Source organism: Sinocyclocheilus rhinocerous, unplaced genomic scaffold (assembly GCF_001515625.1).
Source record: "Sinocyclocheilus rhinocerous isolate Xijiao unplaced genomic scaffold, SAMN03320098_v1.1 scaffold2092, whole genome shotgun sequence".
Classification (NCBI taxonomy): domain Eukaryota; kingdom Metazoa; phylum Chordata; class Actinopteri; order Cypriniformes; family Cyprinidae; genus Sinocyclocheilus; species Sinocyclocheilus rhinocerous.
The window spans coordinates 161,064-175,519 of NW_015634489.1; the positions used below are offsets into that span (position 1 = coordinate 161,064).

General features: G+C 36.9%; 1 protein-coding gene across 1 annotated transcript in view; it reads left to right on the forward strand.

Moving 5' to 3' along the window:
* The window catches only part of LOC107745694 (collagen alpha-1(XI) chain-like), a 91,483-nt gene extending 81,421 nt beyond the window's left edge, over positions 1 to 10,062 (forward strand). Inside the window, exons 56-68 of the mRNA XM_016559613.1 lie at positions 2,041 to 2,094; positions 2,798 to 2,905; positions 3,117 to 3,170; positions 3,272 to 3,325; positions 4,691 to 4,798; positions 4,937 to 4,990; positions 5,250 to 5,285; positions 5,360 to 5,413; positions 5,550 to 5,799; positions 6,014 to 6,126; positions 6,238 to 6,306; positions 6,869 to 7,102; positions 9,153 to 10,062. Of these exons, the coding sequence (XP_016415099.1) occupies positions 2,041 to 2,094; positions 2,798 to 2,905; positions 3,117 to 3,170; positions 3,272 to 3,325; positions 4,691 to 4,798; positions 4,937 to 4,990; positions 5,250 to 5,285; positions 5,360 to 5,413; positions 5,550 to 5,799; positions 6,014 to 6,126; positions 6,238 to 6,306; positions 6,869 to 7,102; positions 9,153 to 9,299 (1,335 nt within the window). The 3' untranslated portion in view covers positions 9,300 to 10,062. The remainder of the gene's footprint in view (positions 1 to 2,040; positions 2,095 to 2,797; positions 2,906 to 3,116; positions 3,171 to 3,271; positions 3,326 to 4,690; positions 4,799 to 4,936; positions 4,991 to 5,249; positions 5,286 to 5,359; positions 5,414 to 5,549; positions 5,800 to 6,013; positions 6,127 to 6,237; positions 6,307 to 6,868; positions 7,103 to 9,152) is intronic.
* The last annotated feature ends 4,394 nt before the right edge of the window (positions 10,063 to 14,456 follow it).

The window sequence follows — 14,456 nt, forward strand, 5'->3', positions numbered from 1 at the left end:
TTATGGTAAGGGGCATTACATTTCCGACGCGTGCTTGTGGTGTTTGGCCAATCATAATGCACTGTGTCAGCTGGCCAATCAGAGCAGACTGCGCTTGTCGGAAGGAGGGACTTTGTAGAAAACGAAGCGTTTGAGAGAGGCGGGGCATAGAGGACCTACTTTTTTGAACATTAAAGCATGTCAACATATTCTGTTACACCAAATACACAAAATAATGATCTTTAAAAAAGCATCATATGACCCCTTTAAGCAAAGTCACGTAGCATTTCATGTTGCTACACTGCTAGTTGAAAAAAATAGCTTGCTACTGAAAATGCTGAACTATTTTAAAAGTATCATCTCTACTGTCAAGCTACTGAAAAATGTAATTAATCTAGTAGCATCACTACTTGTATTTAACTACTCCCCAGCACTGATTTGGTTCTTATTACAACAACTCAGACTTAGTGTTAGAGATTTCAACAGACCCACTGTAAGTATCAAAAGTTGGTATATAACATTTTTCATTCTTTAAGAAAATGTAAGAATATACTTGTTTGTATTACCCCTTTGTTGTTCCTTCTATAATCTGCTGAGACACACATTTTCAAATAGGTTTATGAGCTTCCTTTGGAAATTCATGCTAAAAGTAGCCCATATTTTATGGGGCACATTTATTTTTAACAGATCTGAACAGCACAAACAATAAATCTTTAAAAGGAGAGCACAGTTAGGATTTTACTGGGTCTTCCCTCAGTAAATTGTTCCCAAGCGAGTAAAGAGTGCAGGCTTTGCTTGGGAAAAGGCATTCCAGTGAAATCTCAGCATAACTTAAAACCTGTGTGGGGGAAAAAATGGGCTTCTCACATCCGTTTGCATTGCTTAAGAGCAGTAGAGCTGAGGCTGACATTTAGACAGTCCTATTAGAGAACATTGACCAAAGTGGGTTGAATGACAGCACTGTGACGGCAGTGTTAGTGTGATAGCCGAAAGGAAATGAAGTTGTCATTGTCAGCTCTGGTGTCATCCTCAAGACTTGTCTTAGAATAGATTACACTTTTAGCTCTAACACATCTGATGTATTTACCACAGTAAACGTTTAATTTTCAGTAGCTGACTCATAAGTTCAGAGAGAATTTCATTTCGGTTGTTTTCTAAAGTGAGTTTTTATCGCCGTATATATGTCAGGAAAGAAACTGAGACTGTTTTCAATGTATGAACAGGCTTTTAGTCTGAAAATTAGAATTTTCTCGTATCACCAGAGCCGTTAATAGCAATAAAAATGCATTTCAGGGCTTTCCATTTTTGCTCGCCTTGCTTACAACTTTAAGTGGGTCTGTGCATGAAGCGGATTCATTCGGCAGACCTCTCGGCCTTCTGTGTGTCTTGAATCGAAATGTGCACACCCATATTGATCATGGACTTCTGGGAAACATATTTCAACCCGCGTTGTGCTCATTCCCACACTGAGAAAACAATACCATCATTAAGTCTTTCACAAGTTACTATTTGTCTGAATAATCATATTAATAGTGTTCACAAAATGTGTGGACAGTAATGCTAAATATCTGGATGTCTGCCCAAGCCATTAGCCATTGCGATTGTTAATACCTTCACTCCCAAAATAACTGTATTAATCTGTATTTTGGTCTTTTCCATTAAAAATATCTAAACATCCTTAAAACATGATACATTTACTTCAAAATCAATATTGTGTATGAAAATAAGAGTTGTTTTTTAGTATCTCGAATTATGTTACTCCATTAGCAAATGTTAGCGCATTAACAAAAACAAAACCTCTGAGTCATAGACATCACAATGGACGTAAGAGGTATAAAGGTGTGTATATGTGGTTTCTGGAATATGTTTTGGTTTCTGTGAGATATCGGTGAACAAAAATGTAGTGTCATGTTGATGAAAAAAGAAAGTAGGCTACCTTGTTGCCATGGTACATTAATGCAGTACCTTTTTATTGTTGATAGCTCTTTATAGATATCTGCTGTAGAAGGTTTTGAGTTCTCTCTCTCTCTCTCTCTCTCTCTCTCTCTTTCTTTCTTTAAGGGTCCTGCTGGCCCAGCTGGTACAGAAGGCAGGCAAGGAGAGAAGGGCGCAAAGGTAAGATAGTTTCCATTATTTAAACTCGCACCTGAACAACCAAACAACATGATTGCCATTTGTATTGCAGCATAAATCGTTTGTCCTCCTGAAAGCTTGATTTGTTATCTGTCCATGCTTTTGTCTGTTGAATCCAATCTCTCAAGACACTTAGTGGTCCTGACTTTTAAAATCCTCATTGAAAGATCTGAACACGAGAAAGCCTAATTGGATGCCACAACAAGTTAAGCTTATACTACAGGTTCTATCACTAGAAGTGACAGAAAATCTATATTTTCCCCTGTAAAAGCTTTTGTTCTTCAAAATGATTTGTTGATCCACTGTTATTATTCATCTTGTCACATTAGCCATGTTTACCATGTTTAGGACACTTGCATTGAAAAGGTCAGTTAAATGATAAAAAAAACAAAAACATAAATGATTAAAAACATTAGATATATAGAATGTCCTTTACAAATATTTTTGCACATTATAAAATTATTCTTCTTTTTTTTTCAAATAAATGTTTTGTCCATTTATTTATTAGTTTAGTAAGTGGCTATTTTATGTGGGTCCCATTCGCCCTGTCAGGGTTTTTTTTTTTTTTTTTTTAAATGTGATCCCCCCCCATAACTAGTAATATATAATGTATTACATTTTGGAAGTAACTTGCCCAACACTGTTAACCAGTATATTATCCCTCAATTGTATTTTCGTCAAACAGGGTGAGGCTGGTGCTGAAGGACCAGCGGGCAAAACTGGGCCTGTGGGCCCCCAGGGGCCTCCTGGAAAGTCTGGAGCTGAGGGCTTACGTGGCATCCCTGGGCCTGTGGTATGGAAACTCTGATACAGTTCAAATTACTGCGTAATTATATTAAGTGAGCAGAATGGTACACAAGAATCTCTTAATTTGAATAATTAAGCTTTTCAAGTTTAATCACTCTTCTTGTCTAGTCGGTAGATTTGAGTACATGTGCCGTGCATTAATTTTTGCATATTATAGTATGTTTTAATGGGCTGCTGCTTTCTGTCTGCTCTCTCAGGGTGAGCAGGGACTTCCTGGAGCTGCTGGCCAAGATGGTCCTCCTGGACCGTTGGTAAGAAGATACAATCAGGCACCATTATGTTGTTCATTTAGACTAATGAATGTCACTTGTATAATGTTTTTTTTTTGTCTAATTGTCATGACAAATTCTAGGGTCCTCCTGGTCTTCCTGGCTTGAAAGGTGACCCTGGTACTAAGGGTGAGAAGGTATGTTTTAACTAGTATTTAACTGGTACTTTTCTGAAGCACAGAAATAAGAATGCTGCAAATTTTAGTAAGAAAACCTCACGTCATGTCATGTCGGATGGATGGATGGATGGATGGATATATAGATATAGAACATACATGCTGTTCTTTTGTGCACCAGATCATATGACACTGTAAATGTCTGAAGAAAACTCAGCTTTGCCATCACAGAAATAAAATAGATTTTAAAATATATTCAAATAGAAAACAGTTTAACTTGCAGTAATATTTCACAGTATGGCACAATATTTTTGATCAAATAAATGCTGCCTTTGTGAGCTTAAGAGACTTTAAAAACATTAAATATATACTTTATATGCCATAAACTGCTCTCCAAGGAGTTTCTACACTTTAAAAATGTTTCCTTTCCTAAACGTGTCTATGAATATTTACAATAACGCTGAGCTCAGTTGAAAGTTTAAGATGTGAGAGCAACAGGCCTTACTGCCATCTCTATTTCACATAATGACAAGGTATAAACAAGCTCTTAGTGCTGTAGATTAAATACAGTGTCAGACAATGATTAAACTTTTACGCTGCCTGCAGTACATAATCAATGCAGTATACATCTGTAAATCTGTTTTATGAGAGGAGACCTGCTGAGATGTGAAGTATTAAAATTCTGGAGAGGCAAGTACAGTAGCTGTGACTATAAATATCAGGTGTTGAATAGAAACTAAAGCACTTGAGCACCTCTCAGATTCTGTGCTTTAAAGGTGGAGTAAGCAATTTCTGGTAGCCAGTGTTGACATTTGAAATCACCAAAACAAACACGCCCCTACCCCAAAATGGTCTCGCCCCTATTTTGACAGCTCCGCCCCACACATATGTACGCAACCCAGGCAACGATTAGTTCTGTGAAACAAAGCAAAACCAATGTTACACCGTGTCTACACCGGACGCGAGTGGCGCGGTGTGACAAAATACTATAGAACTCATTATAATCAGTGATGCTGTCTACACCATAGATATATATACATATCTATGGTCTACACTGGATGTGGCGCGGCACGACACACAAATCCCCAACAGAAAACTGCTGCTGCGTTCTATTCATGACGTATTGACACAAATTTCAAATGATTTTCAACGGTCACTTTGTCACGTCCAGTGTACTAGACAGACTTTAGCTGTTGCGGCATAGACATGGTGTTACTCACCTATCGAGAAGAAACAAAGCAACCTCGGTGTCCGATCGCAGGCCTTCCGCTCCTTGAGTTCTCTCCAGCGCTGGATTTGCAAAATATATACATATATATGTTTTACTCAAGTACACTGATATTAAAACCTGTGATTTAGTATTAAAGTTTCCCTTTACTCGTCCAGGGTCATCCAGGTCTGATTGGTCTGATCGGTCCTCCCGGTGAGCCAGGAGAGAAGGGTGACCGAGGACTGCAAGGACCTCAGGGACTTGGTGGAGGCAAGGGTGACTCTGTGAGTGACATGTGCTCTTTATATACACCTGAGTTAGTTCCAGGATCTGGGTGTGCTTTTGTCTGCTCCTCATAGATGCTGTTATTTAAGAATATGTTTTGATTTTGCCCTTAAAAATATGAATTGTTTTGACTGCAGGGTCCCGTTGGTTCTCCTGGTCCCTTCGGTCCCCCAGGTCCTCCTGGTATTCCTGTAAGCTGTTTTTTTTTCTTTACTCTATTTTCTCTCCAAACCTTTTTTTCTGAAAAGCCATATATATGCTCCACAACTATTAGGAATATAGAATCCATTCCTGATTACATGTTATCATCAAGCTATTTACGTGCTATTCTCTTTCGACAAACCTGAAGATGCTCGCCCACTCTTGCCATTTACTCCACTTGGTTCCCTTTTGTACATTTGACCACCCTAACATTTGCTTAATTGACTTCCTTGTTGTCTCTATCTTCAGGGCACACACGGACAGAAGGGATCCAAAGGATCAACTGTAAGTGCTGAACCTCTCCTTGACACATATTTTTTTGTTCCAGTTTAAATTAAGCATGTCTTCTGTTTCCCCAGGGTCCAGCTGGCCAGAAGGGAGACCCTGGCCTGATGGGACCACCAGGTCCTCCTGTAAGAAAAATATTATTTTGCATGAAAATAAGATTGTATTGAGAACTGTGCTGAATCAAATTTACATGCTTATGTCTCCAATGGGATTGACCCTACAGAATTGTCAGTGATTTAATCTTTGATTGTCTATCTCTAGGGCCCAGCTGGTGACATCATTCAGCCCCTCCCCATCCAGACAAGTAAAAAATCGAGGAGGTCGCCCGACATGCAGGATGACGAAGCAGCGGGAATGATGGATTATGGTATGGAGGGAGTGGAGGATGTGTTTGGATCCCTCAACACCCTCAAGCAGGACATTGAACGCATGAAGTTCCCACTGGGAACCCAGGATAACCCAGCCAGAACCTGCAAAGACCTTCAGCTCAGCCAACCAGACTTCCCTGATGGTGAGAGAAAGTTATGAAGTTACTTTAGCATAAATGCAGAATTATCTTCTTTTTTTTTTTTCATTGTATAACATACACAAGAGTCAGTTAAGTCTGTCTGAAGTAAACAAGGCTTAAAAATCAACACATCAATATGAAAAGAGATATAGAGAATTACTTCTCTCTTTATCTGGGGCAAAAAAATAGAATTTTAACATACACTTTTTGACTGTAGGACATTACTGGATTGATCCAAATATGGGATGCATGGGAGATGCCTTCAAAGTGTACTGTAACTTCACTGCAGGAGGAGAAACTTGCATTTACCCCGATAAGAAATCCTCAGGGGTGAGAGGAACTCATCTCTGCTAAATCACATGATTGGTAGTCATATAAATAAAAAATAAAGAACTGTATTATCGTAGTGGATTATTTGATCACAGTTTCCATTTGTTCCAGGTTAGAATATCAAACTGGCCAAAGGAGTCCCCGGGATCTTGGTTCAGTGAATTTAAGCGTGGAAAAATTGTAAGTGTCCATTTTTCTCTTGCATTATAAATTTCATAAACTTTGAATCATAGCTCAGCAATTTGGTCATGAATGTCTGTTTGAAGAGTGACAGTAGTTTAGGGCTTTTAGGAAAAAATTCTTATTCGGAATGTTTCTGTTTTTTTTTTTTTTAAATGCTGGAAATTGATTATTTTCATAAAATTGGGTTCTTTTAACTGTTCTTAAACTTCAGCATTCTTCTGGCTATGCAAACCGAATGGTAACTTGATTCAGTTAGCAAAGGAATGAGTCTGTTTTTTTTAAGACTAAAATCGGTTTTGGATTCATGTTGTTAGTTTAACTCGCTTACTATACAGTCTGAAAGATTATTAACTTAAATATGTTACAAAAATAGAAGTGTGCTTAGTGTTTCTATGTAAGAAATAATTATTAAAAGGTCCTTTCTCAAAAGTACTAAATGAACTAGATCAAGGAATCAGAATCATTAAGCTGCTAACGATTCCCATCCCTACAACTCTTTGTAAAGCTCTTGAAAGTTCTTTCAGCCAGATGTTTGACCCGTTTATTCCTTGTGTCTCAGTTGTCTTATGTGGATGTTGAGGAGAGCTCGATAAACTCAGTCCAGATGACGTTCCTCAAGTTGCTCAGCTCTTCTGCCCGGCAGAACTTCACATACATATGCCATCAGTCTGTGGCCTGGTATGACGCCAAGGCTGACAACTATGGCAAGGCGCTGCGCTTCCTGGGCTCTAATGATGAGGAAATGTCCTATGACAACAACCCCTTCATCAAGGCTCTCTCAGATGGCTGCTCGGTAAGAGTGCTGTTGATCAGTTTGCTGTTTATACTGTATATTAGGGATGCTCCGATATTACAATTCTGTACTATTTTGTCTAAATAAATTAAACTAAATGTACCAAAAAAATGTTTATTAAAATAAGTCTCTTTATATGCTGTAAGTGAATTTTGGCATCACAACATTTTCACTTAGAGTAGGAAAAAGTGTATATTCGTTTAAAGATTGTTTCATTACATTTAACTGTTTTTAAAGATTAACTTTAAAGAAATTAAAGATCAACTTGATTAAAGTTAACATTAGACAACAACAAAGGTGAACTAAATGTAAAAATAGAAGAAATACCAATATATTAAAAAAAAAAAAAATCCAATATGTACTGATATATTATATATTTATAATATATGTTAATTAGGCAATATCACATTATCACAGCAAGATTAATGTTTATATTGAATATTCTCTCCCCCTACTTTTCTCATATTCTGGTCTGCAGCACTGTAAAAACAGACAAGTGAACCACTGTTATTGTATCATTATTTATATACTATTATAGTATTTATGAATATTTGACCTTTTTTTAGATTTTTAATTTTAATAATTGTTTACTTCAATTTATTTTTATTTCATTTTTAGTTTTAGTAATGTTAAACTTATTTTTTTGTAGTACTTAAACTTATTTTGAGTTAGTTGTCAAGTTTTAAGTTATTCATCTAATATTTATATATTTTTTTTATTTTATTTCAGTTTTATTTCAATTAGTGTAACTTATTTTTAATAGCTGTCGTTAAAGGGGACATAACTTTACTGCCAATCTCGTGTTAATCTTGAGTACTTATAGAGTAGTATTGCATCCCTCATATCTCCGAAGAGTCTTTAACTTTATCAGATTTATAAAAAACAGATACAGCTGTACCGCTTCTCTCCGAAAACAGTCGAGCTTCTGGAGCTAAAGAGTCACGAGCACGCAATGCTATTAGGTGTGTTCGACTTGAAGCGGCACTGTGCAGATCGATCAGTATATGACATCAAAGTACCGTGAGAGCTATAGAGAGCAGACGGCTCTGCATGCTTCCTTTGAATCGCTCTCGTGGTACTTTAATGTCAAACACCAATCAATCTGTGCAGTGCCGCTTCAAGTCGAACACACCTTTTGCGTAGCGATCATCTGCAAGCTGTGACATCAACATAAATAAAACAGGAAAACAAAAACTTTCTTGACTTAAATTTTATTTCATTTGTTTATAAAACCTTCGTCACCGAAATGCCGGGAACAAACAAACACACTTGCACAACTCCATTGCTGCCTTGGAGATACAAACTGCATTCATTGTTCCCTTAACGCTGGGTTCTTTTGGAAGCTGAACAAGGTTATCCTTCCCTCACAACCAGAAACACACTTCTTTGGTGACGTTGTTGATTTTGTGGTCTAAAAACAAAATGACAAATCCTTCTCGAGCAAGTCCTGTGCAGTAGAGGTCAACACAGAGGACCCGAGACCCGAGGACCCGGGACCCGACCCGGGATCCATACGGGTTCGGGGCTATATTTTAAATGGTCAGCCGGTTCCGGGTCGGGTCCCAATCTATTACTTCGGGTCCCAGGTCCAGCGCTGCTGATGTCTTCCGTTACTCGAATGAAGCATGTTGATGCCGTGCTCCTGCTCTCACTCTGGTTGACGTGTTTGCGCTCTTCTGGGAGAAGTGCCCATACAAGGAATTCCACCCTTTATGATGTCATACAGGGCCATTCTCGAAAAAAAAACTTTCTGAAACTTATACGAACCCTGAAGGAGTGTATTTAGAACAGAAATATTCTGTCATCCGTCCAACTCGTTTAACTTTGGCCATGTTTAGCATGGGAATCCAACTCTTTAACTGTGTAAATAAGTCAGAATGCATGAAATAGCATTAGACGTCCCCTTTAACAGCAACAAGTCGTACAAACTGTGAAACCTCAGTGTCGTTGGACTCTTGCTGCTTGTCCAATCAAATTCGATTATCAGAACTAGCAGTTCTATAATGCTGCTTAAACAGTTTCTAACACAATTAATCTCTTTCTCTTTCAGCTGAAGCAGGGATATTCTAAGTCTGTGATGGAAATTAATACTCCTCGCATCGACCAGGTGCCCATCATCGATGTCATGTTGAATGACTTTGGGGAATCCAGTCAAAGGTTTGGCTTTGAGGTAGGCCCTGTCTGCTTTCTCGGTTAAAGGACACCCCCTCTACCTTTATGGCAAGGGTCAAGGAGTGTGGCCAGCCAAGAGACCCCCTGCCCACCCCCTCCTTGTGCCACAGACACACACACCAGCAGCAGCTGCACTGTGTATTCGGAAATGGAATATCCATCGCCCTGGTGGGATCCCAGTCGCACGACTGAAACCTGGAATTGGAATAAAAACAGAGGACACGAACTACCCGGTGGACAATGGCGCAATTTTAGGAGAGGAAGGAGGACCCATTCCTTTAACATCTCACCACTCTAAAGCCTGTAAGATTCTTTTCCCATTTCCAAACTCTTTTTTTCTCCACTTGAAGTTTTAAGGCTTGTTTTTTTTTTGTCCCATTCCAAGCTTAATCCCAGCACCAATTACTCCCGATCCCAGTCCTTCCCCAAGCCCCAATCCAATTAATTCCCAATCCCGTTCCTGCTCATTTTTCCTGTATCCTTTACAGATCCTCCTCCAGGTGCTGCTCAGAGCAAGGCAACCACAGTGGTGTGCTCTTGCCGTAAACACCCAATCACTTAAGGTGCTATTGAAAGTGCTTTTTTATTTTTTTGTAAAACTGTAATTATTATTTTGTACAATACTGTTCTTTCACGATTGCCTTTAAATCTTGCATGTGCATCAAAATTGATTTGATAACTATCAAGAGTCTTTTCTCTAGATGTGTTTTTTTTATTTTGTTTTCGTGTTTGAAAACCAACAGTGCAACAGATTTCTTCACAAGATGTCAATCAATCAAGTGTCCCTGCCAACTATAAAATAAAGCATTTCAAACCATCCAGATTTGTAATTATAAAGTATCCATTTTGTAAATATTGACCAATTTAAGCACTTGAAGTTTCCTTTTTTGTCCAGTAATATATGGACATGTCTGACATGGTGAAGGATTAATGGTCTTCCACTAGCTTTCTTTTGTTCTCAAGAGGTAGCAATGGTGCTGTGGTAATCAGTGACTCTACAATGCTAAAGAAACTTGATGAAAAGTAACTTGATGTCGGATCGAATTTCTTGACACTATACCTCAATCTCTTAAAAGACGTATCCAATTCAAAGATGTTCAACCCTGTACATACAGAGCCTTGGTTTGAAAATCAAGTTTATATATTTGAGGCAGGGAATTTTAAAATAAAAAAGACTATTTGTTAAACTTTAGTTTGGTTATTTTGTGATTGCTATAATTAAACCTTTAGGATCTAAAACAGAAACAACTGTTTGAGGTGCTTTTCATCAGACAGTATTGTATTAAAATTGATAATTGTTTACTGTTTGTATGAATCACATCTTGTGTGATTCCTTCAGTCATTTTTCTTGTGATGTATGTGCAAAAGCTTGTTGCATTCTTCATTTCTCTTCATATTTAAAGTCTTTGTGCTAAAATGTGTTCAGGTTGTGTGGCTCTGTAATGCTTAAGCTTTGTTTTGATTGCTTTATTTTTCTTATGCTTCCATTGTTTTTACGGTTCTGTCTGTGTCCCTGAAAACCCTTCAAATATATTACAATAGACTTACACGTCTATGTAATATACTTATAATTTATGTAAAACTTGGAATAAATGATCGATTACATTTCAAGTAGATAATCTACTCCTTTTCAGTTAACAACTAACAAAGATTTATCATTTCAGTTCAAAACCACTCACTCAATCAAACCATTTAAGCCATAATGTCATTGGATGTAAAGCATGTTTGGTTTTTGAAGCATGTATTGTTGATCTTCTACTAAATCTTTTAGTTTTAAGCTCACAGAATGATGCTGAAATCTAGAATAGAGATTTGTAATTTCTTTAATAGCTGATGTTGCCATGGTGTTATAGGTGAACAGCTCATGCAGAAGTGATTATTCAGCTGCTGGAGCAGAAACTCGCTATGGTAATTCACCTGATGAGCAACACAGGGCTATGAGCACCTGCATGTGAAGTGCCTTGGATGTTAACATCCATGCATTTAGTGACCCTGAACTAATGGAGGCAGGTTTTTTTTTTTTTTTTGTCTTAGGTGGGAAAGTACTTTTTGAGATTTAAAAAAAAAAAAAGTATTTTCTTACTAGTCATAAAGGGGTAAGGAAACCATTTGATTCAGAAGAGAGGGTTTTTTGTTCTTTTTTTAGAAAGAGGACACTATTACAAAGGGCTACAGAAATCCAAAAAGTTTAAGTAGTATATTTTTAATGAAAACTATATTTCAAGGGCTGTGAGTGAAGAGAAAAGTCTGTTTTGGTGTATCTCTCAGAAAGTACAATATATTAGTAAAGTTCTTATTTTATTATTATCCCTATCTTTACAACCAAAATTATAATGTGAAAACATAAACATGTTGTAGTGGTGAAGCATGTAGTTTCTGTACCACTAGCATTACTAAACAGAATTGCAAAAACCGTGTCTCCCTTTGGTCAGACAAACCGATAATCCCGCCCTCAAGTCACGTAATTGGTTGATCCCATGTTGCTGTTTTGTGATCTCTAACAAACCGAGCAAAGTTAGGATAGCGCCACACATATTCACAGTGTTTACACTTGTTGAGGGAGTTGACCCACAAATTACATTTTTGAACATCAACAAAATCACACACTTTACTATTTTATTAGGAAATTTAGAATATGAATGTGGCAAACCTGGAAATATCAGGGAATTTTAAAATCATGGTTTTCAGGCATTTAAACGTAAATGTTACATGACTTTTGTACCCAAATGAAATATAAACATTTTGATGGAGATTATCCCCAGTGATATCCATAAAAAAATATTTTTCAGTATTGATGAATGACTGAAAATCGTCATTGTTGGGAACTCTGGATACAACTACATGTGTTCCTGAAGAGGGGTCAGTGCTTTCATGATAATATTCATCAATCAGATGTCAGTACAGTAGCCTGTGCACAGCTGCTCTGAATTTAAACTGTACTTCTAATAGGAATAACGGTAATTTAATTACAGATATACATTCAAGGACCTGGCGTTGCATCAGCTTTTAGTTTTTCTCTTTTGCTTTTCTGCCCTTTGATGGATGTTTTATGGTGTAATTGAATTTGAACAGCTTGAGGTCATCCTTCAAAAAAAAAAACACTGATGTGCAAAGAGTGATATGATTCTACAGTGCTACCTGTGTAAACCAGCATATTAATGATGACCAAATTTAAAAGCAAACTAACTACAAACCAAACTCTTGTGAAATAAGTAAAGGAGCAAAGAAGAGTGGAAGAGTGAGACTGTATATTTAGTCTGCTAAAAGTGAGTGTTAAGGAGTATGCTAACATTTAGATAATGCTAACAGATGCTCAACTAGCAACTTACATTAAAATGAACAACATTGCAGTGGAGTATTGCACTAATGTTCTACTGAATGGGAAACATGCATTACGGAAGCTGACAAAGGTGATGAACTGAGACTGAAATTGCTGATCAGATTAAGTCGACGTAAGTTATACTGTATTTATCTGTCATGTATATTCATGTACCATGTTAAGACTGCAGAATTGTCTTAAAGAATGTTCATCAATATTTTTATTACTATTCTCAGAAATAGAGTACTGTGGCTTGGAAATGATCAAATATAATGTATTAACCCTTAAATGCATACCTCGGGTCTTTAGCGACCCGGGACATCATTCTCTACCCTCTCCCTCCTTCATTTTTTTTAAGTTAGACATCAACTTTCTTAGTATTCCTCAATCTATTAATTATAAACAATATAACAAGAAAAAAATAGTAAAATATAAAAGAATGCCAGTTTTCTGATGAATTTTTTTTAAAAAGTGTATAGGGTCGCTAGACCCGAGGTATGCAAATGTGTAAGTATTTTTTCCTGCGCAACTATATTTACATATCTGATGACTCAATATGTGCAATGCATCTTTTTTCCTCAAGGTGGCACTGTTTGATACACAATGATAACGTGACGTTTCAATCATAATTACCGCAGGCATAACACAAACGAATAGCCTATCATCAGCAAAAATTGAACTGATTTGAATGGCTTAACTGCAGAGCAATTACTATATGCAATGAAATATAAATGTCACTGTCATTTGATGCTGGATGTGGTGAATAAGCTGCCAGTGATCAGAATATTGAATATGAAGTCACTGAAAGCGATAGTTTTGAGAATATGGTTGAAATCGTGAATGTGAGGCAGATGCTGAATGTACTGTGGAAGTGCGCTCTGACGATGACAGCGATGGTAAAATCATCTGCTCAAATTGAACCCTTTTAAGTTTCAAAAGGTAGCGAAATATGCTTTATTTTATTATTCTGTAATTGTTCTTAAAATATCAAGAAAGTTTTTTTGCTATTGCAGCAGTTAGAGATCCATCCGTGCTGGATATATTGGTCCGGGTCGCTAAAGTCTGATTGGTGAAACATTCATGCATTTAAGGGTTAAATTTGTTTCTGATAAACTGTGATCCAATATATAATCAAAGACATTATGATGGGGAGGAGATGGACCACTTATAAGATGAAAATAAAAATAAAACAAAAAAGTGTGCAAAACAGATGGACACATCTGTTTTTCATTTAATTTATTTTCAGAATAGATGGTGGATAAAACAAACAACACTAAGTGCTGAACGTCCAAAAACAGTATTCTCTATTGTAAAACTGACAAAAAGTTAGTTTAGATTTGCTTGCATGACTTTGCTTGTTTGGGATTCTGCATGGGTGCCATAATTTTCATTAATACTTAGTAGTATATACAAGCTATTTGTTTTTCCTTTTGCCACCACAAAACAGTGTAACTCTTGTAAAAATGAATGATCAGTAGTCAGCTGTTGCATGTTGAATCAAAAGCTGTTATTATCCTCTTGAGCTGTTTGAACACTCTAAAAGGAGCATCAGTGAAAGCTGTGCAGATCTAGTACTCAGAATGCTGAAGTTTAATGCAGAAAGACGTCACATCAAAAGGTTCTGCCAACTACTTGTGAATGATTGTCTTGAAATACCTTTATTGCATTATTCATTCCTTCCAAACTTCAAAGGTACTTGATCACTTCATAAAAGGGATGGTCATTGTCCTCAAAGATTCAACTTTCAGAAGTCTTAGTATTAGTATTGTGTAACATACTCAGTAGAACCGTACATGCCTACATCACAATTTTGTAATGAAAATTATATATATAATTTAAAATAAAATTGTTAAGATTAATATA